Source organism: Schistocerca gregaria, chromosome 8 (assembly GCF_023897955.1).
Source record: "Schistocerca gregaria isolate iqSchGreg1 chromosome 8, iqSchGreg1.2, whole genome shotgun sequence".
Lineage (NCBI taxonomy): Eukaryota > Metazoa > Arthropoda > Insecta > Orthoptera > Acrididae > Schistocerca > Schistocerca gregaria.
In genome coordinates, this window is record NC_064927.1 from 269,543,280 (window position 1) to 269,569,054 (window position 25,775).

Sequence of the window (25,775 nt, forward strand, 5' to 3'; positions counted from 1 at the left end):
GGAGTACTCACTGTTGGAAAATTGCTATTCATCAGAGCTGTCTGCAGTTGGACAGGTATGAGAGATCTCGGTAACCCTGCTGTCCACTAGCTGGACAGAGGCTGCAGTGTGCTTCCTCCGGTGCTGGAAAAAGGAATTTCCTCTGGGCCTTGCTAGCAGCAAGCACTCAGTTTTCTGCAACACCTGATGATGACAGGCAGCTGCACCACTGAAATATTGTGTCATTGTTTCCATTATATCTGGCATTCATCCCAAGGGCCACTTAAACATCTTGCTTTGATTGTAAATGAAGCATGCATCTGTCATTTTCTTTTAATTCCTCTTTATTTGTGTGAGATGACATTAGCACTTATTGGATACATAACATTTTACATTCTTAAAAGGAAACAAATAACTAATATCAGAGGATGTCTCTGTAGTTATGAGTTGTCCATAAAGGTTTCTAAAACCACTATATGATTCAGAAATTAGAATTTTATACAAATGATATGAATAACAGGTTTTTAGAATGTACTAACTACACAGTGCAGAAGAAAGTAATGTGATGACTGTTATATTGCCTGACATTTACACTGCTGGCTAAAATAGGGTAATAGAAAATATGAAAACTTCAAAAAAATTTTAATGTGCCAGTTAAGTACTTTTGAATTTGCACTTGCTAAATGAAGAAAACTAAAAGATTTACTAATGTACCTTCATGCAATTTGTAGACAATGACAGAACCCCCAAAATGTGATGTGAAATATGACCTTTGAAATCCTGAGGTAAAGAATGTTGCAATGCAGTGACTGAATCTGACAAAACAAAGATGAAATAAAAGAAACAAAGTGAGACAACCTCACATGAGAAAGTATGCAGTGTAGATTTGCAGTTTATTACCATCATATTCGTAGCCATATTACCATCATTGTTCAGCTGTTATGTAAAAGGGGCAGTACCCAAATGGGAGAAAACTCCATGATTGTAGGTATGGTGCAAGCAATTCAAATATTAATTTTGAAATCTACAGATGAAATTGTACTTCATGCTGCAAGTAAGTCTGCGTTTGAAAAGTGCAGATAATCTCAGAATAAAAGTGAAAAGATAAATAGAATAGCAGACATGATAGGAATTCACTATTAAATATTAAAACTGAACCAGGTTCAGTAGAAAAAGGAGAGAGATTTATGCTGCAATAAAACCTTATATTAATGAACTAACTTTCAATTAATGTTAGTGAGGCTGTAACTAAATGGCCATATATGTGGTATTCACAATGTTTTATTAAATGAACCCACTTTTAACAAACAGTGTGCTTTTAAGGTAAATATCTACAAATTAAAGTACTGATGAAGTTTCTAACATGTCCAAAAATTTGTGGCTGTTCCTGATATTTTTGAAAATGTAATGACAAACTGCTACTCTTTTATTCATTCATTCATTCTTCATGTTCTTAGATAATACCATGAGTTAGAAGCTCCACAGATGTGGAATAAGAGAAACAGCTCCTAAACACTGTGTTAATAACTAACTATTGTTAACCTGTAGCAAACTAGTTGTACCTACTCAATTTAACATCATAATATTGACAATGAAGCTGCCACTCCCTCAGTTATATTAAACAGATATTGTTAATACCCTATTATGTGCTTAATATCTAGTTGATCATATTTGTATTTACCATAGAAAAACAGTTATCTGTGTTCTGTAGAGATATAGGCTTGTTTATGATCAACATTGACCCCAAATAACAGAAACTTCCTGTGTTTGAATTTGTATAATTGGACAACATATTTGAGTGCCTAATAAGATACAATTTTAATTTTTTTTTTGAATTAATGTTTGTTGAAGACCTTCACAATAGAATACAGAAATTTCTGTTGAAACCCAGTAAAGGAAGCAAAGTCTGTTTGGAAAATATTTTTCTGTCTTGTATTGTGGTTATGTAAGTATAGGTCAACTGACACCAGTTTGTATTATTAAGAAGAAATAAAAGTATTGGGAAGTAAGTGTAACATTTTAAAGCTCTTTGAACAGGCTTCTCCAAATTGTGTGCTTATCTACTCAATACTGGACAGTTTTCTTGCATTAATACTTCATTTTTTGTTGTTAGATTCTTCTAAGTTCAAAAGATGCTGAGACTAGTGCCTGATTTGTATTTCATGTACTGTAATACAGTACATGTGTATTTTTAATTTTTTGAAACGATATAATATGGTATTTTCAGACAATGAAAAATCCAGAATGGAATAATGACATATTATGAAAAGTGCACATTACTACTAATCATATAGCGGAGAAGCTGAGTTGCAGATAGGTACAACAAAAAGGCTGCCAAACGAGTACACTTTTGGTCTATCAGCAACTCAGCACCTCTGCTGCATGACAAGTGGTAATCCATCCTTTTCATAATACTGTTGTAGTATGATGCTTTGTGAGACACAATGCAACAGACCAGGATTCCTCCAATAAACTACATGAAACAGCTAATTATTAAATGACATGGTACACCATAATTTCATTACATAAATATATATGTATTGGTCATGTCTCAATTTTCATCATATACTAAACATCGTATAACAATATGAGGAGTAACGGTCAGAGCAAAACCAAAAGTAACTTAATAAAATTATATTTAATGACAAAACTGATTGTTCCTAGTGCAAACAATTTTCAGTTTACTAATCTTCATTATGTAGCAAAACAGCATTTTTGTATAAAATGTTAAAGCTTAAAAATTACACTTGTTGTTATTGTAGGTAACTAAAATACCCATTTATTTTTAATAGAGTTTGTATATTTCCATAGTAATCGTTAAAAATGTTCATTTTACAAAATACAACATTAAAAACCTATGAGTTTTATAAAACAACTTGTTTAAATTATATTTTTACCTTCTGGTGAGAATATTGAAAAAGGTGTAAGTTGTCAGAATTCTTTATTAGGGCTGGTGTTAGGCCAAAGTAATTATTTACAGTTAGTGAAGTACAATAGTGTTATTGTAAAGCAATTAGTATTTGCTTGGCACAGTTTTTGTGAACAAACAAAGAAAATTAAGGAACCATGTATGTTGAATTTAATTGCAAAAAGCAAAAATATGAGATTTACAAATGAAGAAAGCACCCTCCAAAAAGATGCAAGTCTACGAGATCTGTAGCAAACAGAGATGAATTGCTAGCTTAATCTGCAAAGATGGACACTCTCGATCTGTCAATTTAAGTATTAATATATTAATGTGTCATTCCTTGCTCAAAAACTGTTTTTCCTATTGGTTGCAATAAACTCATTAATAATTTAGGGTACAATGCAATGTATGAAATGAAATTTTAAGTTATCAGACAATGGGAATATGTGCTGAATAACAACAATATGAAAAGCATAGATTGCAACCACATGAAGACTGCAATCAATGACAGACAGACAATTTCTAGATATTGTTAACTTATGGACTAAGTCCACCATCAGACATAGACAAACCAAATATGATCTCTCTCTCTCTCCACCCACACCCACCACACACACACACACACACACACACACACACACACACACACACACACACATATTCATCCGCACATACACAGACACAAGCAGACATATTTAAAGGCAAAGAGTAAGGGCAGAGATGTCAGTCGAGGCGGAAGTACAGAGGCAAAGAAGTTGTTGAAAGACAGGTATGAGCAGCGGCAACTTGAAATTAGCGGAGGTTGCGGCCTGGCGGATATCGAGAAGAGAGGATATACTGAAGGGCGAGTTCCCATCTCCGGAGTTCGGATAGGTTGGTGTTGGTGGGAAGTATCCAGATAACTCGGACGGTGTAACACTGTGCCAAGATGTGCTGGCCGTGCATCAAGGCATGTTTAGCCACAGGGTGCTCCTCATTACCAACAAACACTGTCTGCCTGTGTCCATTCATTTTTTTCGAATTTTATTTTTTCGGAAATTATTTTTTCGGAAATTATTTTTTCGAAACTTTTTTCGAAAAAAATTTTTCCTAAATTTTCTTCAATTTCCCCACCCTTTAACGTGATCTGGAGACAACATAACTACCCAACCTTTGCACCCATTGTTGTTCACCAACCTAAGTTCAGCACAGGATCAACATAGCTCATCTCAAACCAACACTTTTTCGACTTTTTTCACACCTTTATCTCTCCCTATATAAATCTCTATTTACTTTCACTTTAACCTCATGTTACCCTTTCCACCTTCTAATACCATGTCAACCTCACAACATCCCTACAACGACCCCATTAAATTTTATTTACATTCCCTCCGCAAACATGCCTTCACCCTAGCCAGATTACGCTCCCATATTTTATTTACTCAGGCTTGTCTGACATTTGGCATTACTCCCAAAGGCCTCACACTTAAAGTTCCCATCTCTGGCTGCAATCCTTCTTTCCATCAGTCCTTATACCAGTTCCAAACAGCACAATCCATAGCCCTCACCCGCCTAATCCTTCACCTATACATCGACTCGGCCAATGAACACACCCGTCAACTCCTATCCCAAATCAAAGTCCTCAATCTTTCCTCTCCCACATCCACACCGGCTGTACACAGCATCCTCCTACAGGCCAACCGCAAATTAGAACAACATGCCACCCTCCACCTCAAAAAACTATCCAATCTCTTGGTTTCCCACCTCCGGAAAGGCAACTCACTCACCCTCCACAACCTTTCCGACAAACCTCAACCTCCTCTCATTGCATACAGACCCAGTCTCTCCCATCTACTCAATCTCCCACTTCCAGCTCCACTCCCCCCAACACCTCAAAATTCTAGTCAACACAATCTGGAACCACAACACCCCAATTCAGTAGTTAACCTTTCCTCCAAACCCCTCTCCCAATCCGAAACCTATGTCCTATCCAAAGGCCTCACCTTCAGCCCCACTCCCAGGTTCAACCAAATTGCCCTTGTCAAAGATTTACTGTCCTACACTCGTAGTCTCTGCTGGAAATATCACTTTGCCACGAAGAAAAACAATCCTGATCCCACTCCTAATGATCCAACTCCCCAAGACACTATCCAAATTGAACCTTGCCTGCAACAGTTCCGTCCTCCATCACAGTGGGACCCACCTCCTCTTCCTCAAAATCACCCTCTCCAAACCTTCCAGGAATTTCTCACTTCCAGCCTTGCCTCTCAATCTTTCTTGAAAAACCTTAATCCTACTACCAACATCACCACAGCCGAAGCCCAGGCTATCCGTGATCTGAAAGCTGACCGATCCATCATCATACTTCCGGCTGACAAGGGTTCCACGACCATGGTACTTGATCGTCGGGAGTATGTGGCTGAGGGACTGCGTCAGCTTTCAGACAACTCTACATACAAAGTTTGCCAAGGTAATCCCATTCCTGATGTCCAGGCGGAGCTTCAAGGAATCCTCAGAACCTTAGGCCCCCTACAAAACCTTTCACCTGACTCCATCAAACTCTTGACCCCACCGACACCTCGCACTCCTACCTTCTACTTACTTCCTAAAATTCACAAACCCAAACATACTGGCCACCCCATTGTAGCTGGTTACCAAGCCCCCACAGAACGTATCTCTGCCTACGTAGATCAACACCTTCAACCCATTACATGCAGTCTCCCATTCTTCATCAAAGACACCAACCACTTTCTCGAACGCCTGGAATCCGTACCCAGTCTGTTACCCCCGGAAACCATCCTTGTAACCATTGATGCCACTTCCCTATACACGAATATCCCGCACGTTCAGGGCCTCGCTGCAATGGAGCACTTCCTTTCACGCCGATCACCTGCCACCCTACCTAAAACCTCTTTCCTCGTCACCTTAGCCAGCTTCATCCTGACCCACAACTTCTTCACTTTTGAAGGCCACACATACCAACAATTAAAGGGAACAGCCATGGGTACCAGGATGGCCCCCTCGTATGCCAACCTATTTATGGGTCGCTTAGAGGAAGCCTTCTTGGTTACCTAAGCCTGCCAACCCAAAATTTGGTACAGATTTATTGATGACATCTTCATGATCTGGTCTCACAGTGAAGAACAACTCCAGAATTTCCTCTCCAACCTCAACTCTTTTGGTTCCATCAGATTCACCTGGTCCTACTCCAAATCCCATGCCACTTTCCTAGACGTTGACCTCCATCTGTCCAATGGCCAGCTGCACACATCCGTCCACATCAAACCCACCAACAAGCAACAGTACCTCCATTATGACAGCTGCCACCCATTCCATATCAAACGGTCCCTTCCCTACAGCCTAGGCCTTCGTGGCAAACGAATCTGCTCTAGTCCTGAATCCCTCGACAATTACACCAACAACCTGAAAACAGCTTTCGCATCCCGCAACTACCCTCCTAACCTGGTACAGAAGCAGATAACCCGAGCCACTTCCTCATCCCCTCAAACCCAGAACCTCTCACAGAAGAACCCCAAAAGTGCCCCACTTGTGACAGAATACTTCCCGGGACTGGATCAGACCTTGAATGTGGCTCTCCAGCAGGGATACGACTTTCTAAAATCCTGCCCCGAAATGAGATCCATCCTTCATGAAATCCTCCCCACTCCACCAAGAGTGTCTTTCCGCCGTCCACCTAACCTTCGTAACCTCTTGGTTCATCCCTATGGAATCCCCAAACCACCTTCCCTACCCTCTGGCTCCTACCCTTGCAACCACCCTCGGTATAAAGCCTGTCCTATGCACCCTCCCACCACCACCTACTCCAGTCCTGTAACCCGGAAGGTGTACACGATCAAAGAGAGAGCCACGTGTGAAAGCACCCACGTGATTTACCAACTGACCTGCCTGCACTGTGACGCTTTCTATGTGGGAATGACCAGCAACAAACTGTCCATTCGCATGAATGGACACAGGCAGACAGTGTTTGTTGGTAATGAGGATCACCCTTTGGCTAAACATGCCTTGATGCACGGCCAGCACATCTTGGCACAGTGTTACACCGTCCGAGTTATCTGGATACTTCCCACCAACACCAACCTCTCCTAACTCCGGAGATGGGAACTCGCCCTTCAGTATATCCTCTATTCTCGATATCCGCCAGGCCTCAACCTCCGCTAATTTCAAGTTGCCGCCGCTCATACCTGTCTTTCAACAACTTCTTTGCCTCTGTACTTCCGCTTCGACTGACATCTCTGCCCTTACTCTTTGCCTTTAAATATGTCTGCTTGTGTCTGTGTATGTGCGGATGGATATGTATGTGCGTGCGAGTGTACACCTGTTCTTTTTTCCCCCTAAGGGAAGTCTTTCCGCTCCCGGGATTGGAATGACTCCTTACCCTCTCCCTTAAAACCCACATCCTTTCGTCTTTCCCATTCCTTCCCTCTTTCCTGAAGAAGCAACCATCGGTTGCGAAAGCTTGTAATTCTGTGTGTGTGTTTGTGTGTTTTGTTCATTGTGCCTGTCTGCCGGCACTTTCCCGCCTCGTAAGTCCTGGAATCTTTGTTTTTAATATATTTTTCCCATGTGGAAGTTTCTTTCTATTTTATTTACTTCACTTCCATACATGGTTACACTCCATAGAAGTACTTTCAGAAACGACTTCCTGACATTTAAATCTATACTTGATGTTAACAAATTTTTCTTCTACAGAAACGCTTTCCTTGCCATTGCCAGTCTACATTTTATATCCTCTCTACTTTGGCCATCATCAGTTATTTTGCTCCCCAAATGGCAAAACTCCTTTACTACTTTAAGTGTGTCATTTCCTAATCTAATTCCCTCAGCATCACCTGACTTAATTTGGCTACATTCCATTATCCTCGTTTTGCTTTTGTTGATTTTCATCTTATACCCTCCTTTCAAGACACTGTCCATTCAGTTCAACTGTTGTTCCAAGTCCATTGCTGTCTCCGACACAATTATAATGTCGTCGGTGAACCTCAAAATTTTTCTTTCTTCTCCATGGACTTTAATACCTACTCCGAACTTTTCTTTTGTTTCCTTTACTGCTTGCTCAATATACAGATTGAATAACATGAGGGATAGGCTGCAACCCTGTCTCACTCCATTCCCAACCACTGCTTCCCTTTCATACCCCTCGACTCTTTTAACTGCCATCTGCTTTCTGTACAAATTGTAGATAGCATTTTGCTCCCTGTATTTTACCCCTGCCACCTTCAGAATTTGAAAGAGAGTATTCCAATCAACATTATCAAAAGCTTTCTCTAAGTCTACAAACGCTAGAAACATAAGTTTGCCTTTCATTAATCTTTCTTAAAAGGTAAGTCATAAGGTCAGTCAGTATTGCCTCACGTGTTCCAACATTTCTGTGGAATCCAAACTGATCTTCCCCGAGGTTGGCTTCTATCAGTTTTTCCATTCGTCTGTAAAGAATTCATGTTAGTATTTTGCAGCCATGACTTATTAAACTGATAGTTAGTTAATTTTCACAACTGTCAACACCTGCTTTCTTTGGGATTGTAATTATTATATTCTTCTTGAAGTCAGAGGGTATTTCGCCTGTCTCATACATCTTGCTCACCAGATGGTAGAGTTTAGTCAGGACTGGCTCTCCCAAGGCTGTCAGTAGTTCTAATGGAATGTTGTCTACTCTGGGGGCCTTGTTCAACTTAGATCTTTCGGTGCACTATCAAACTCTTCACACAGTATCATATCTCCCATTTCATCTTCATCTACATCCTCTTCCATTTCCATAATATTTTCCTCAAGTACATCGCCCTTGTATAGACCCTCTATATACTCCTTCCACCTTTCTGCTTTCCCTTCTTTGCTTAGAATTGGGTTTCCATCTGAGCTCTTGATATTCATGCAAGTGGTTCTCCTTTCTCCAAAGGTCTCTCTAATTTTCCTGTAGGCAGTATCTATCTTACCCCTAGTGAGATAAGCCTCTACATTCTTACATTTGTCCTCTAGCCATCCCTGCTTAGCCATTTTGCACTTCCTGTTGATCTCATTTTTGAGATGTTTGTATTCCTTTTTGCCTGCTTCATTTACTGCATTTTTATATTTTCTCCTTTCATCAATTAAATTCAATATTTCTTCTGTTATCCAAGGGTTTCTACTAGCCTCATATTTTTACTTAGTTGATCCTCTGCTGCCTTCACTATTTCATCCCTCAGAGCTACCCATTCTTCTTCTACTGTATTTCTTTCCCCCATTCCTGTCAATTGTTCCCTTATGCTCTCCCTGAAACCCTCTGCAACCTCTGGCTCTTTCAGTTTATCCAGGTCCCATCTCCTTAAATTCCAACCTTTTTGCAGTTTCTTCAGTTTTAATCTACAGTTCATAACCAATAGACTGTGGTCGGAGTCCACATCTGCCCCTGGAAATGTCTTATAATTTAAAACCTGGTTCCTAAATCTCTGTCTTACCATTATATAATCTATCTGATATCTTATAGTATCTCCAGGGTTCTTCCATGTATACAACCTTCTTTCATGATTCTTGAACCAAATGTTAGCTATGATTAAGTCATGCTCTGTGCAAAATTCTACCAGGCAGCTTCCTCTTTCATTTCTTAGCCCCAATCCATATTCACCTACTATGTTTCCTTCTCTCCCTTTTCCCACTCTCGAATTCCAGTCACCCATAACTATTAAATTTTCGTCTCCCTTCACTACCTGAATAATTTCTTTTATCTCATCATACATTTCATCAACTTTTTCGTCATCTGCAGAGCTAGTTGGCATATAAACTTGTACTACTGTAGTAGGCGTGGGCTTCATGTCTATCTTGGCCACAATAATGTATTCACTATGCTGTTTGTAGTAGCTTACCCATACTCCTATCTTTTTATTCATTATTAAACCTACTTCTGCATTACCCCTATTTGATTTTGTATTTATAATCCTGTATTCACCTGACCAAAAGTCTTGTTCCTCCTGCCACCGAACTTCACTAATTCCCACTATATCTAACTTTAACCTATCCATTTCCCTTTTTAAATTTTCTAACCTACCTGCCCGATTAAGTGATCTGACATTCTACCCTCCAATCCGTAGAACGCCGGTTTTCTTTCTCCTGATAATGGTGTCCTCTTGAGTAGTCCTCACCAGGAGATCCAAATGGGGGACTATTTTACCTCCGGAATATTTTACCCAAGAGAACGCCATCATACAGTAACATTTTGTTTTATGACCTCATAATTTGGTAGTTTGTTAATTATTCCAATTAGAAAATTTCACTTTCTCGAGATTCATGAACAAATTTTGATAATTCCCTTTCACGATGAAATGCTCTCCCATAAAATGGTACTGATAATTTTGCCATTTTCTAATTATGCAGCTACTACTTAAGCAGACTGACTTAATTGCATAACGTCTCTATACCTTTTAATTTTTGTGTTTTTAAGCAAATAATCAAAACATACTTACGTAACATTTTACCAATTTGTAATTTTCTGTAAAACACACATCTATAAATAGGTTCTGCACACAAAACTTTAGTCAATCAGAGCAATGTAGTTCAAAAGTAAACAACATGCAATTTTCATTTTGTATTTGTTATTCAAAACATAACTATCAGTGTGTGTCAGTTGGTGGTTAATAGTTACAAAGTGCACAACAAGTTTTCATCAGTCAGTCAGCATTTGATAATCATAGCAGAAAGTATCATGTCACTGTCATGATTGGAAAGCTCCTTTCCTTTCTAATGCCCTTTATCTGGCCAATTTTGGGTCATGATTAGCATGGTACTGAAGAGAACCAACGATACCCGTATATAGGCTGTTACTATGATGGAGCGATGATGTCACCTCTACCATAGGCATTTTAAAGTTATTGCCAGCTATTCCCAGGGAGGAAACTGTGTACCCAGTCTGCATGTAAAGAGATCACATGTTTAAATGTAACATCTTTTTCAGAGTGTTTGTGCACTGTGTATCTAAGGTGAGACATGGAAACCAGCCCAATATTTACCTAATCAGGTGTGGAAAACCAAGAAAAAACTACATCTAGGCTGCCCAGCAATTCATAAGGCGGATTTAATCCGGGGCTGGCACACCTCTTCATATCATGGAAGTGGTGCTTTAACATGCTTGGCTGTTCAGGTGGATTTGTTGGACAGCTAAAGCATGCATATACAATGTCAATTAGTTTGAATCATGTAAAGTAATGTATATTTTTCTGCCACCATTGACCTTTGTGAAATTTGGTTGGTTTGTGTAGTTTATTGATTTGTACAAAATATAGAGGCACCTGCATGTTACAAAGCTGACCATCAGAGTGGGAACATTGTGTAGTAATAAATATGAAGAGATCAAAAATCAATTGCTATGGTGTTTGTTGTGTATTTTATTGAACAAATGTTCATCAAGTCCATTAACAGCAGGAGGACAATCAAAGAAGAAATTCCATGAAACTTCAGAGGTGAAATTATAAGTCATTAATACCACAACACACCTATTTTCCATATGAGTGACACCAAAAGGAAATGAATGCTGCAGCTACTGCACTACTTAATTTATTTGGTAAGTAACCTGTGTTTGTTTCCAGTTCAATTTATATGAAGATTTAGGATTTATCAAAAGTTTCGTTAAATACTACGGTGCTATCAAGTGTAGAAAGTGTAAACTGCTGAGTATTTTACAATAAATACAAAGTAGTTTAAGGTGAGACTTTTCCATCGAACACACAATTCTTTGGTATTTAAGACAATAGAATACTGCTTGGGCAGCTGGATTCCACATGGACCGACTACCGATGAGAGCCTGCACAGTCTGGCTTTGCAAACTGGGAAATCTTCCACCAGCACAGTCATTATTTTGGGACTACCTTTATTCTCTCTGATCTCAGTAATTAGCCAAAAAAGAATGACCTGTATAACACATCCATAGCCGGTGGCTGACCATCACCTTTCTGCTGAATCTATTTTGAGTTTCAGATTGTGTAAGGAGACCACATCTAGAGTTTCATGGAGCCTCAGGGGATTAAGTCTAACTGATTACTTATTTGAAGCTCTATGAGAACTTTAGCAACATGTCATATGGGCACATTAAGAAAACAACTGCTACTGAGCATCATTCTGTATGGAACAAATATTCCACACTCTATGAATTACTAGAGAAACTTGTATTTGTTATTTGGATTGAGAATTTTTATTGCCAATGACATTTTATATTCAAACCAGGTAACAGTTTTTATCTGAGCTCATTTTCACTGAGATATTTAACTTGTTATAAGGTTAGGCTAGACTTTAAATGTAAGTAGCTGAGTGACTACTTTATTTATGAATGATTTCCAGAAGAACAATTATCTGTTCTAGTCAGATACAGATATAATTACATTTCAAACTGATTAAGGCCCATAGATATTTCAATGAGGCACTTCAGTTAATAATTATTCAGAAGCAGGGAGCATCTTAAGTGCATAGGACATATAGAATACTAGTAATTCATGGTTAAAGATTGAATGTCAACTACAAGCAAACCTATACATCATTATGTGCTTCAAAAACAACTGCCCTAGAAAAACACTCATTCTCATTCCAATTAAATTGTCTCATGAAACATGATGAAGACTAGTCCAAATCCATGGTATTATATAATTGATGAACCCGATAGTCTCACATTAACTGAGGAGGGATGGGATACTATATTTTTTGTGTTTCCTTAAGTTCACAACTTTAAATATCTCTAAAATAAGAATTAGTTGGCCAACTTTGTACCAAACTGCTATTTTGTCAAGATCAATATGGATATTATATAATACTTTCTCACATGTTGTGCATCATCCACTAGCAGTCTGTCTAATAGTCCATTACAACACAAATAGTAATGACAATAGCACACATCACTGTCATTCATCCAAAACTACTTTTGCACCTGTGGATGGGTCTCTGTAAACAAGTAATGTGCCACATTCTCCCTGTCAGTAAGTCATTAGTCCAGTCACAGATCTGGTTAGATATGTCATTCCAACTTGTTTTCTTTAGTACAAATTCATGTAATACAAAGCTGAAAGCCTTTTTGGAAGTTCAGAGTCTGCTTATGATTGTGTATGGCTCATGGAATATGAAGTGGAAGAAGCTCAATTTGGGATTCATGTGATCATTGTTCTCAGAGTTGTGCCATAATATTATAATAGAGAAGGTCATTTCATCCTGTGTTTTAAACTTACAGTAATTACAGAATTTTGCTGCAAAAAGAGGTCAGCAACATGGGATGGTTGCTGATGTGCTTGCTGTCTCCCTGTTGCTGGGAACAGTTCTCTACTGAATGGCTCCTTGGTAACCTGCATATTAGAAATTAGTCGATTTTGTTGAAAATTTACCCTACTGGTCTACGGTGCCTTGTTGGGTATTAGTGTTCTTGGATGCTTTTCATCACAATCAGCACTGAAGTCCATACCATTTAACTTAACAGTGATGTGGCAGTTGAATGATGATATCATTCATTCATCTTTCATTGTCTCTGGTGAAATACAGCAATGTGAACACTTAGTAAGTGTTGTACTTTGCCTCCAGTTGTGAATAAGCTGAAAAGTAATTTTATTGGTGGAACATACATACTGCTCTTCAGGACTATATATAATTTTCAAATGGAGCAGCAGAAAGAAAAGGAGGGAAAAAGGGGGACCTAATATTTGGATGTATTATTTACTGGATATCTTACTGCAAGGGGCGGTGCACTTGCATGAACATACAGTGAGTCCAGAAGTATTCATCTAGCTGTACATTTTTAGAAAAGTAAGCATGTTGTACTGAAAAGAAAGTAATGTTAATTGAGAAACATGAAACAAAATACATTCATAGTGATATGAGGATAACAAAACAGAATTTCATACAAAAGACATTTTATAAAGTATTTGTCCACCATCTGAATATACCTATTGCTTAAGGATGAAACTTTTAATGCTGACCCTCGACACTCTAGCATCTACAATTCACAGCCACAGTGTGCTATCTGTTGTTGTTTTGAATGGTGCCACGACAGTGCAATTTGCTACATAGTCTGTATGGGTAGTCAGATGGCACTAACTGAAAGAAGACTTACTCTACACTCATATACTCAATGATACTGCTAAAGTACTCAGTAGATCTAGATTGGTAGTTCAGTCAATAACAGATCACTATTGCATAACAAAAACATTGAGGAACCAGCCACGTACGAATGCCCTAGGTCATTGATGAAGACACAAGCTTTATCATGAGGGAAACCAAGAAATATCCTAAAATCAGCACTCCTAAAAGATGGCTGGGGAGTTAAAGTCTAGGGGGCAAGAAGGTATGTACCAACACAGCCAGAAATACTTGCAAGAAATATAGATAAAATGACTGGGCAGTTTGCAAGACATTTTGGGTCAGTGAACAGAATCAGAAGGAAGGAAGACTTCTGCAATATAATTATATTTCCTAATGAAAGCAAAGATAATATACTCAGGTCAGCTGGCAGGTGAATGGTGTGGCATAAGAAAAATAGGGAGATGATGCCAAAGAACTTCTTGCTGTGGTGACACTCTGTGGGGGTTCCCTGATGCTGCAGGGGTGTACAAGTGCTGCAGGTGGCAGAAGACTACATTTTACAATGGACAAAATTAGGTCTCCAAGGAAGTTACATCCCTCAACAGGACAACAACCTGAAGCATGTGCCTAGAAATATGAGGATATGGCTCCTGCACTCAGAAACAACTCACTACCCCTCCTCAATACCCAGATATGAATCCCATTGAACAGCTTTGACAAGCACTGCAAGAGTACTTTAGAAAAAGACAAATTTCTAATAACAAAGCCTTAAAACAAGCTCTTCAAGAAGAATGGAACAAAATTCCAACTTCTGTGACAGGAGCTTAGTCAGCTTTATTCCCAAAAAATTGCCAGAAATAATAACTGTAAAGGGAAACCCCACTAAATATTAATTTTTGGGCTCTAAACATCAAAAAGCTTGGGTGGACAAATATTTTATGAAGTATTTTTTAAACAAAATTTTCTATTTTATTAACCTGATCATCACTATTAATGCATTTTTTCTTTGTTTTTCAATAAAGACATTTTACTGAGGTACATTCTACTGGATTGGTTCTTCAGATTTTTATTCACTTCTTTTATGTGGCAGAGATTTACTTTTTAAAAAAAATGTAGAGATAGAGCGAATACTGTTTGGACTCACTGTGAATAAACTATCCATGATGAAAACTTACTGTTCACCATTATTCTTGAGGTGTTTCTACTGGCTAAATAATATCACAAATTCATAATTGATGAGCATCTTACATTGATGTCATTTTATGGTACTGTCTTGCTCATTTGTATAGGATACAGATTACTTGTAACTCAGTTTTATTGACAGAGGGTGAGACTATTGTGAAGTTGTCCCATACATATTAGTACAAATAAGAACTCGACAGTTATTTTTTTACATTTTACATAAGCTTTAGATATGTTAGTTATTTACTTACTAACATGCAGGTGGTGATCTCACACATCCAGCATTTCTGAAAATGACTCATACTGCAAGGCATTTCTTTACAAACTTTGCAATGTGAAAATATAAATGAAAATTCTCCTATTTTTAAAAAGCAAGTGATATGGTTTGCCCTGTATTTTGCATTATGTGGTGCAAAATAACTTGAAAAAATTAAGGCGTGTCCACTATACAGTCTTACAGAAAACTTTTAAAAAGCTCAGTAACTGTCAATGAAGAATCAGAGACTGACAGTTTGTAAAAATGATATCTCAATGTTTAATGCTAAAAACAGAGGAATTGCATTCTTGCTCACAGTTGTTACCAATGAAGTGACTTTCTGTCTTAAGCAATAAAATTTAGTGCTGTAGTAGAGGACAAATAAAAGAGGAGAGTGCAATAACAACTTGCTTTCACTTTCCTCCAATGTAGTGTTACTGTATGCAAAGTGCACAGAAGAAAGAAATGCAAAATAATAAAAAAATAGCAAAGGAGTAAGTGTTCAGATACAATAGAAGATAGGAAAATAAATGATCAAAACAACAAATGGAAAAGGTAGTGTTACTTTATGCAAAGTGGACAGAAGGAAAGAAATGCAAAATAAAAAAATAGCAAAGGAGTAAGTGTTCAGATGCAACAGAAGATAGAAAGATAAATGATCAAAACAACAAATGGAAAAAGAGATGACAGCAACAGGAGAAAATTGACAGAATATCAGTTTGTTGGAAACACAGGAAACTCCTTGACAAATCTAGGGTGCTAAATGTGCACACATTGACATTCTGTCAAAATTTTCATGTTGTCTGCTCTATAACCATTTAAGTAATTGAATATGCCAATTTTATTTACATTTATTGTTAAAAGTTTTATTTATACAAACCATTATCACTGCCAGATGTTAACCTGGCTAAAATATTCACAAAGTTAATGATAAGAATATAAAGTTTTGATTTGTTAAAGGTCATTCAAAATAATTCATAATGAAGTGAACATTATCTTACATTCTTCTGAAAACTGATCACGAGAATGGAATGCCTGCAGGAGTGGAAGAAATGTGGTGAATGTGAGATACCCAAGCATCAGGTAGGTGAACAGTCTTGTGCTAACCTCAGGCAGGTGCTTGAATCTGTGGACACTTGCCTGTACGTCTCACGGTTGACACGCACTCCCTCAGGACCTTCAGTTGATGTGCAGTCCAGTTCTATACAGTGTAGGCGGCTGCCCCATTCACAGTGCTGTATGTCATGGGCTTTGTACAGTTTTATCTGCAGGCATGTTGAGAGTTCACCAGAGCCATCCACCTGTGGTAATGAAGGCAAAGTGACAGTTAGAACAGTCCAACAGGAGTGCATTGAAATGTAAGTGCCTTAGATGGTTTATAATATGCTACATGACCCAAATGTTTCATGAAGAACCTGACACATCAACATATTTTCATCCTGCAACTTGTCATTCTAGGGTTTCAGCAATAACATGATTTGGACAGACAAAATACTCAATTTATTAACCAAAAGATTTATTTCATTCTGGAATTAAAAGCTGCAAGTGAACATTATCTTACATTCTTCTGAAAACTGATCACGAGAATGGAATGCCTGGAGGAGTGGAAGAAATGTGGTGAATGTGAGATACCCAAGCATCAGGTAGGTGAACAGTCTTGTGCTAACCTCAGGCAGGTGCTTGAATCTGTCGACACTTGCCTGTAATAACACACAACTGATAGATAGTTAAACTCATGAGCCAAAACGTTATGAACACCTATGTAATAGCTTGTTTGTCCACCTCTGGAATGGTTGAAATGGTTCAAATGGCTCTGAGCACTATGGGACTCAACTGCTGTGGTCATCAGTCCCCTAGAACTTAGAACTACTTAAAACTAACTAACCTAAGGACATCACACACATCCATGCTCGAGGCAGGATTCGAACCTGCGACCGTAGCAGTCGCACTGTTCCGGACTGCGCGCCTAGAACCGCGAGACCACCGCGGCCGGCCACCACCTCTGGAATGAAATACATCACTGGTTCTGAATGTCAGTGAGATGACAATTTGTTGGTAGGTCTGTTGAGGTATGTGATATAAGAATATCTATACACAGGTCATGTAATTTGCATAAACAATGCACCGCTGATTTGTGTACATGGTGATGGCACTCAATAGTGACTCAAATGGGTTCCATAGGATATACATCAGACAAATTTGTTTGCTGAGATATCAATGGGAGTTCACTATAATACTCCTCAGACCACTGTAATGTTGTTCTGGCTCCAAGATGTGGACACTAATATCCTGAAAGATGAGATCGCCATTGGGGAATACATCAAGCATGAAGGGATGCAGGTGGTTCACAGCTGTCAATATGTCTTTAATTACTAGTATAGGTCTCATGCCAATGCAGGAGAATGTCTCCCATAATACTGCTCCCACCAGTCTGCATCCATTGTGTGGTGTATACACGATATGCCGTGCACCTCAATCATGGTGTTTGTGAAGACGACCATCGAGCCAGTACAGCATAAACGTGATTCACCTAAAGAGATGACTCATTTCCATTGATTGATGGTCAAATCACAGTGGTCCTGTGCCCACTGCAGTCGTAACTGACAATGTCATTTGGTCAACATGTGAATACAAAGGTGTGGTCCGCTGTGGAGCTCCATATTCAACAATGTGTGATGAACAGTGTACTCTGAAACAGTTGGTGTGCATGAGCATTGTACTCTTTCAGCAGAGATACCGCAGATCACCATCCATCCTCCATTACAGAGCAGACAAGCCACTGAACCCACATTCTGTGAAAAGTAGTGGACGTCCAACCATTTAGTGCCTGATGGTAGTTTCACTGCCCTTCTACCTGTTTCCATAGATGCTCACAACAGTTGCATGTGCATATTCCACCAGCTTCACCATTTTTGATATACCCCTTTGTCAAAGTAGCTTATCTCAGTGGATTTCCCAATTTGCAGACCTTATCTTCATTAGGGTGATCTGCCATCCATGTCTGCTCTGCTTACACACTTTTGTTACCATGTCAAAGGTGGTCATAATGTTTTGGCTTATCAGTGTAACTGTTCTAAGTGATGTAAATCCATGATTTATCATGTAAAAAATGCAAATGATACCAAACAAGGGGTGTATGATTATAATTAATGAACAATTACTGAATGTATGAGGACATGTAACAGATCTCAAGATGAATAAGAAATTCCGTAAATGAAAACCAATATGTACATTGTATTAAGAAGATTGCATTTTTTGTAAGAGAGATCAGTTTGTGGATGAATCTAATGTTAAAAAAAATTAGACAAAAATATTAAATAATTTGTGACAAGAAGTCTTTCAATTGTAATAACAATTTTTAATAAAATGACACACATATTAATTGTTGAAAGATTGTTAATATTATCTTGGCCATAGTCACATGCCTCAGCATATTGTTAGCATAGTTCTTTGTTGTTTTAGGCTCAGTGTGTTTGTGTAATTGCCATGCAGAGTACTATGTATTGTTCAGTTGTCAGTATCTTGATGAGTAGTTGTAATCAAGTTTGAGGTCATGCACCAAGTTCCCAGGAACGAAAATCATCCTCTTGGCTGAGCTAAAAATGCAATATTTGTTTTAGTTTATAATGTACCACACTGCAGACAATTTTAATGCACTAGATTAGCAGATACATTTGTTCTGCTAAAAACTGCTCAGGGTTTCAAGTTATTTGTTATAAAGAGTATATGTAGTGTAAATGGACAGGTAAAAAAATCTGCTCACTAAACAGCTGCAGGGGAACACACACACACACACACACACACACACACACACACACACACAGAGAGAGAGAGAGAGAGAGAGAGAGAGAGAGAGAGAGAGAGAGAGAGAGAGAAGGATTTAATGTTTACAAGCTTTCAGAGCCAGTGGCTCCTTCTTCTGGCAGAAGAGTTGAAGGGAGGGAAGAGGAGTGAAGGAAGAGAATGAGAGGTTTAGGAAAAAGGTACAGCTCCGAAAAGTCACCCATAACCCTGGGTCAGGGGAGCCTTACTGCAGGATGGGGTGAGAAGGAAAGACTGATTGTTGAGGACTGTACCAGATGAGATGTGAAAAGCAGAGAGCTTACAGATGGAAAAGAGGGTAATATGCAAGACACAGATTACTACTAAAACATTGTGCATGAGGTAAGAAGAGTAAAACGCTAAGTGAATTGTATGCAACAGAGGTGGGAGGGGGCTCGGTGAAAAATAGTCAAGTCAGAAAATGAAAGATGTAGAAAACTAAAATGGAGTAAAGAAAGGAGTAGTTACTGTGAATAAATGCTGAGATGGAAGGAATTAATGTAAATTTAGGCCAAGTGTCTAGCGAGAACCAAGTACATGTTGTAGTGCTAGTTTCCACCTGCGAAGTTCTGAGAAACTGGTGTCTGGGGGAAGAATCGGTGTGTGTGGTGAAACAGGCACCGAGGTCATGACTGCCATGTTGTGCAGCATGCTAAGCAATGGAATATTGAGTGTTGCCTGTATACACCCTCTGCCTGTGCTCATTCATCTTGACTGATAACTGGGTGGTAGTCACGCCAATTGAAAAGGCCAAACAGTGTTCACATAACACATTGCAAATGGCATGTGATGATCCACAGGTGGGTCTCTCTTTGATAGTATATGTTTTGTCAGTTACAGGGCTGGAATAGGTGGTGGTAGGAGGGTGAATACGGCAAGTCTTGAAGTGGGGGTGGTCACAGGAGCCAGAGGGTAGGGAAATAGGTGCAGAAGGAGCATAGGGTCTGATAAGGATATTGCGGAGATTTGGAGTGTGACAAAAAGCTATTCTAGGTGTGGTGGGAAAAACCTCAGACAGACTGGATCTCATTTCAGGACATGATCTTAGAATGTCACGGCCTTGTCAAAGTAGCTGGTAGATACATTCCAGGCCAGGATGAGACTGGGTGACAAGTGGTTTGCGCGAAAGTTGTTTTTTGGAGGGATCAAGAGTACCAGGATTGGATGTGATGGCTTGAGAAACCTGATTTTGAACTAGCCTATTAGGATAATTACATCCAGTGAAGGCTAAAGTGTGAGTGGTGGTGTATTGCTGTAAAGACTCCGCATCTGAACAAAGACGTTTGCCTCAAATGCCAAGGCTGTATGGGAGGGAACATTTGACATGGAAAGGATGGCAATAGTCAAAATGTAAGTATGTTGTTTGTTAGTAGGTTTAATGTGGACAGAAGTTTGTAGCCGGCCCTTGAGGATGAGATCAACATTGAGGAAAATGGCATGGGATTCGGAATAGCACCACGTGAAATTTAATTGAGAGGACGTATTTAGAGATTCCAGGAATTTTAACATGACAGCCTCACTATGAGTTCATACAGCAAAGATATCATCAATGTATCTGAACCAAACCAGCCCAGGGAAGCCCCCTCCATGGGACCTATGGAAAGGGTGGCATAAAAAGGAGCCATCCTGGTTCCCATGGGCGTATCCCTGATCTCTTTGTATGTCTGCCCCTCAAAGGTGAAGAAATTGTTGGTAAGTATAAAGTTGATTAAGGTGAGCAAGAAGGATGTCATAGGCTTGGAATCAGGTGGGTGTTGCAGATGGCATCAATGGCAACAAGCAAGCTGTGTGGTGGGAGTGGAATAGCACAGATTTCAGACAATCTAGGAAATGGTTGGTATCTTTAATATAGGAGGGAAGTTTTTGCACTATGGGTTGCAGGTGTTGATCAACTACGACAGGGAAACATTCGCTGGGTGCTTTGAAGCCAGCAACTATAGAATGTCAAGGACAACTGGATTTGTGGATCTTAGGAAAAGGTGAAACATGGGGGTGGGTGTTTTGGTTGGAGTAAGTAGTACTATGGACTGCAGTGTAAGACTTTGTGAGGGACTTGAGGCTTTTAGGAGGGATTGCAGGTCAGTTTGAATTACAGGGACGGGATCTTGATGGCAGGTGGTGTATGTAGAAGTGTCAGACAGCTGGTGTAGACCTTCACTAACATACACTTGTTGTTCAAGTACCACAGTGGTAGATACTTTGTCTGCAGGGAGTATAATGGAGTCAACAGACTCCAACAATCAGTCTTTCCTGCTCATCCTGTCTGGTAAGTCTCCCCTGACCCAGGATTCTGTGTGACTTTTCTGAGCTGTACCCCTTTCCCTAAACCTCTCCAATCATTTTCCTTTACCTCTCTTCCTTCCCCTTCAACTATTCTGGCAGAAGAATGAGCCATTGGCTCTGAAAGATTGTAAATGTCAAATCCTTGTGTGTGTGTGTGTGTGTGTGTGTGTGTGTGTGTGTGTGTTCCCCTGCCGCCGGTTGGTGAGTAATTTTTTATCTATCCATTTACATTTGGTCTGTGTATGTGCAGATGGATATGTGTGTGTGTGCATGAGTGTATACCTGTCCTTTTTTCCCCCTAAGGTAAGTCTTTCCGCTCCGGGGATTGGAATGACTCCTTACCCTCTCCCTTAAAACCCACATCCTTTCATCTTTCCTTTTCCTTCCCTCTTTCCTGACGAAGCAGCCGCCGGTTGCGAAAGCTCGAAATTTTGTGTGTATGTTTGTGTGTCTATCGACATGCCAGCGCTTTTGTTAGGTAAGTCACATCAAATTTGTTTTTAGATACATTTACATTATATTATCAATAATTGATTATTTTTGTTCTTATGAAAAAGTATATGGAGGGCAGAGTTCGGTCACATTTACTTAACTGAAAATCTCTACCTGGATGTTATAAGTGTTGTTATTAAACCATAAAATTTTTTTTAAGAAAATTGCTTAGTTTTACCACCTTAATGTTATTGTAAATCGCAGCACCAAAAACTAATGTACCAAAGGAGTCTAAACTTGGAGTATGTGTTCAAAAGTGTACCAGTAATGAGTGATGAGGCTGCACAGATGTGGCACAGACTTAGAAACAGCATTTCTCTTGTGTTTGGGAAGGTCAATGAAGAGCTGTGATTCAAAGTGGAAGTATGTAAACAAATATCAGTATATCCTGCCAATGTCAACAGATGTAATCTCAGTTATCTGGAGAGTGGGTTTGTCATATTGTAATGTTTCAGCTGACACAGAGCATCTATGTCAGTGGTCGTCAAACTCTTTGCTCAAGAGCCAATACTGCTATTGTGGGGCGGCACTCCCAGCCACATAAATATCGATATATCATCATCATCATCATCATCATTTTCATATTATTATTATTATTATTAATATCATAGGAACTGCCAACAGACTATCCATTGTAAAGGAGCAATAAGTTTATCACTGACCTTCAAGTACAAATTGTTAAAAGCTGACACCATTTGCAACACTTCATGTTGACTGTTCTCCATCTTAGATTGCCTCCTACTGCAATGGACGCAAAACTGTGACACAGTAATTGCCGAATAAAGTATTGTTTTGTTGTCTTTCTGAGTGCATGATTAACTGGTTAATAACTGTAAATGAACTAATAAATAAATGCTTTAGGCCTATGTAACGTGAGACACATTCACAAATGTTTACTGGTACTAAATGTTTTCAATGCCATTCTTCTCTCCCTTATTGCATTGTACTACATTAGCCTTGATTTTATTTCACATTCCTTGCTAATATGTACCACATTTGAAGGTGCTCTTCTCTATAAGGTACATTCACAAATTCATGTTAAGTTTCATTAAAATTTTATAGGCACTACCACAGTACTGATTCTATGATATTTCTGAACTGCGCAAAACCTTGATAGTGGCAGTCCCCTCTCCCTTGAGCTTTTGAGATAGGACATCAAAGTTAAAAAAAAATATTTTTAATTTTTTTTTGTAGTGCACATCTTTCTAAGAGTTTGATATATAAAACATATATGTTTGAGGAAATGTAAGACATGTTATTTGATCTTAAGTGTGCCAAAGTATAGTGTATGGAATTCAAATATGTATGTTCTGTAGGCGAAGCCGTCATACCTATAATCAGGACAGTGGAAACTAAAATGACTTGTAGTTGACCGGTTTGACATCCTACCCCTGAAAAGAAAGGAAGGAAGGGAAAAAATCTCACAATTAATACTGTGTGGGTTTATTTGTGACATATCAACTTAAGTTAAATGTGTTAAATATATTAAATAAAAATATTAGGTTAAGTGAACTGACAAAGTCTATTGCATGTAATAATGCTGAATGACCAATAAAGAATCTGAATCTGGGAGAATAAGAACTCTTCAGAAAATCTGCACTCTTGATTGCCTAGTAGCGAACAACCCTCTCTTTTGTATGACACAAAATTAAATATATTTTGAGAAGGAAAGTTGCTACTCACCATATAGCAGAGATGCTGAGTCGCAGATAGGCACAACAAAAAGATTTTCACACTTAAAGCTTTCGGCCAATGGCCATTGCCAACAATAAGCACACAAACACGCATATACACACACACTCATGCAAAAGCATCTCACACACGCGACTCCAGTCTCAGGCAATGTATGTGCATATGTATGTCTATTGTTCACAAAGGCCATTGGCAGAAAGCTTTCAGTGTGAAAATCTTTTTGTTGTGCCTATCTGTGACTATATGGTGAGTAGCAACGTTCCTTCTCATAATATTGTTACATTCCATCCTGGATTTTCCATTTTTTAAAATTAAATACACAATGATTTCATCTCAAATCATTCAGGTCCTGTCAGCTTGTGGTCATGAATTTCTCTGGAAAAAATACATATTAGACATCTCTATCATAAGTGTTAAGACATAAAGTATTTTCGTTTTATCTTAATTTTTGTAAATGGTGTGGCCCTTTTAAACATGTATATTTTGTAATTAACTCTTAAAACAGTAGAGAAGAAAAAAATATAACTAATAAAACAAAAGTAACTATTGTAGACCTGGATGATGTTTTACATTACTGCTCCCTCTTAGTGTGTTGAAATTAGGGGACACCCCCACTCTTATGAGCTTCCTTTAACTTACAAATTTAAGTCAAAAATACTGAAATTTAAGTTAATTTTTCCACCTAATAATTTTTCTGGTCTGTGTAGAGTGTTAAAAAATTTTCCGCATTCAGGATATTTCATATCACTGAATTTTTAGTGTAAAATTTGCATGTTGGCAACACTTTTCCCAGCACTCTGATGTTTATAACAAACGAGTGAGAACTTGCACATAAACCATTTTGCATCGAGTTTTGTGTTTGGTTTGAACTTTTTGTTCGATACAATGTCAGTGAATAAATACAGTAGTGAAAGAGTGATGTGTGTGGACTATGAAAGTAGACACAAGAAGGTGGTGTTTAAGAAATGTGAAAAACACTTCACAGTTGTTGGAAATCTATCAGAGGTGCTGCAGAAATATCTTGGTCCTCAATTAATGGTATTAGTATCACATCCATGGTGCAGGAATTGTTACACTCACTACACGAAGAAATTTAATGACAACCCACCTGAATGATCACCATCACCTGAATGTGAAACTAAAGAAGATATTGCAGGTGTTTATACTCCCGAGTGTGAAATTGTTGATGCACTGGACTGGTGTAACCCCTACTATGTCCACCCTTAAATGTCCAGGAAAGATAAGAAGCACAAGAAGAAAACAGTAGGTAAAAAGAAAATTGGAAGAAATGGAACCACGATTTATACATGCACTTAGTGCATAACCTGAAGATAATTTGTAAATAACAAAAGTGATGTGTGGTTTCAAAACCTAAATACTGCTATCTCGGCAGCGATCTATACTGAGAATGAAACAATGGAAAATCCACGATGGAATGTAACAATACCAGAATGGGCGTACCCGGCGGGGGGGGGGGGGGGGGGGGGGCACTTTTTCTCTAGTTTACTGCTTTATTTAATAAGAAATGCTGCATGTTTCCTCGGATTGTACAAGTGCATTCTTATATTTAAAATGTTTATTAAAAGCAGTTTTTCACTTGTTTACTGTTTTATTTAATAAGAAGTGCTGTATGTTGTCTCGAGTCCTTGTTTCCTGAGACTAGTATGACCAGCCCCCCCCCCCCCTCCCCACCTATTCACACAATTATATCTTTCGGCCATTAAGGCCTTTGTCTCTCTCTCTCTCTCACACACACACACACACACACACACACGTCTGCAGTCTCAGAGAACTGTTTGTTTGTGTACTTGGTTCAAATGGCTCTGAGCACTATTGCAGTTAACGTCTGAGGTCATCAGTCCCCTAGAACTACTTAAACCTAACTAACTTAAGTACATCACACACATCCATGCCAAGGGCAGGATTCGAACCTGCGAGCGTAGCGGTCGCGCGGTTCCAGACTGAGGCGCCTAGAAGCGCTCGGCCACATCGGCCGGCTTGTGTCGTTGATTAGCGTGTGAATGATAAGCTTTGTTATAGCTATTAGCGAAATCCATAGATTCAAACTATCAGAGTGGAAATAAATGTCTAACAGGCATCTTCTCGGTGTATCCAAGAAAATGAAATTTTGACAGAAAATTT

At 38.8% G+C, this 25,775-nt stretch overlaps 1 protein-coding gene across 8 annotated transcripts in view; it reads right to left on the reverse strand.

The window, feature by feature from the left end:
* Positions 1-25,775, reverse strand: part of LOC126284616 (CB1 cannabinoid receptor-interacting protein 1-like) — a 908,627-nt gene that overhangs the window by 74,470 nt on the left and 808,382 nt on the right. For 3 of the 8 annotated variants that reach the window (XR_007551513.1, XR_007551512.1, XM_049983682.1), the window contains exons 4-5: positions 16,485-16,645; positions 12-208 (exon numbers count right to left, since the gene is read on the reverse strand). Coding sequence is in view for 5 of the 8 variants with exons in the window: in XM_049983682.1 (XP_049839639.1) it covers positions 25-208; positions 16,485-16,645 (345 nt within the window). In the remaining 3 variants the exon portion in view is untranslated. Of the gene's footprint in view, positions 1-11; positions 209-16,451; positions 16,646-25,775 lie in introns of all 8 variants that reach the window. The other 5 variants (XR_007551514.1, XM_049983686.1, XM_049983684.1 and 2 more) reach the window with 2 other exon arrangements.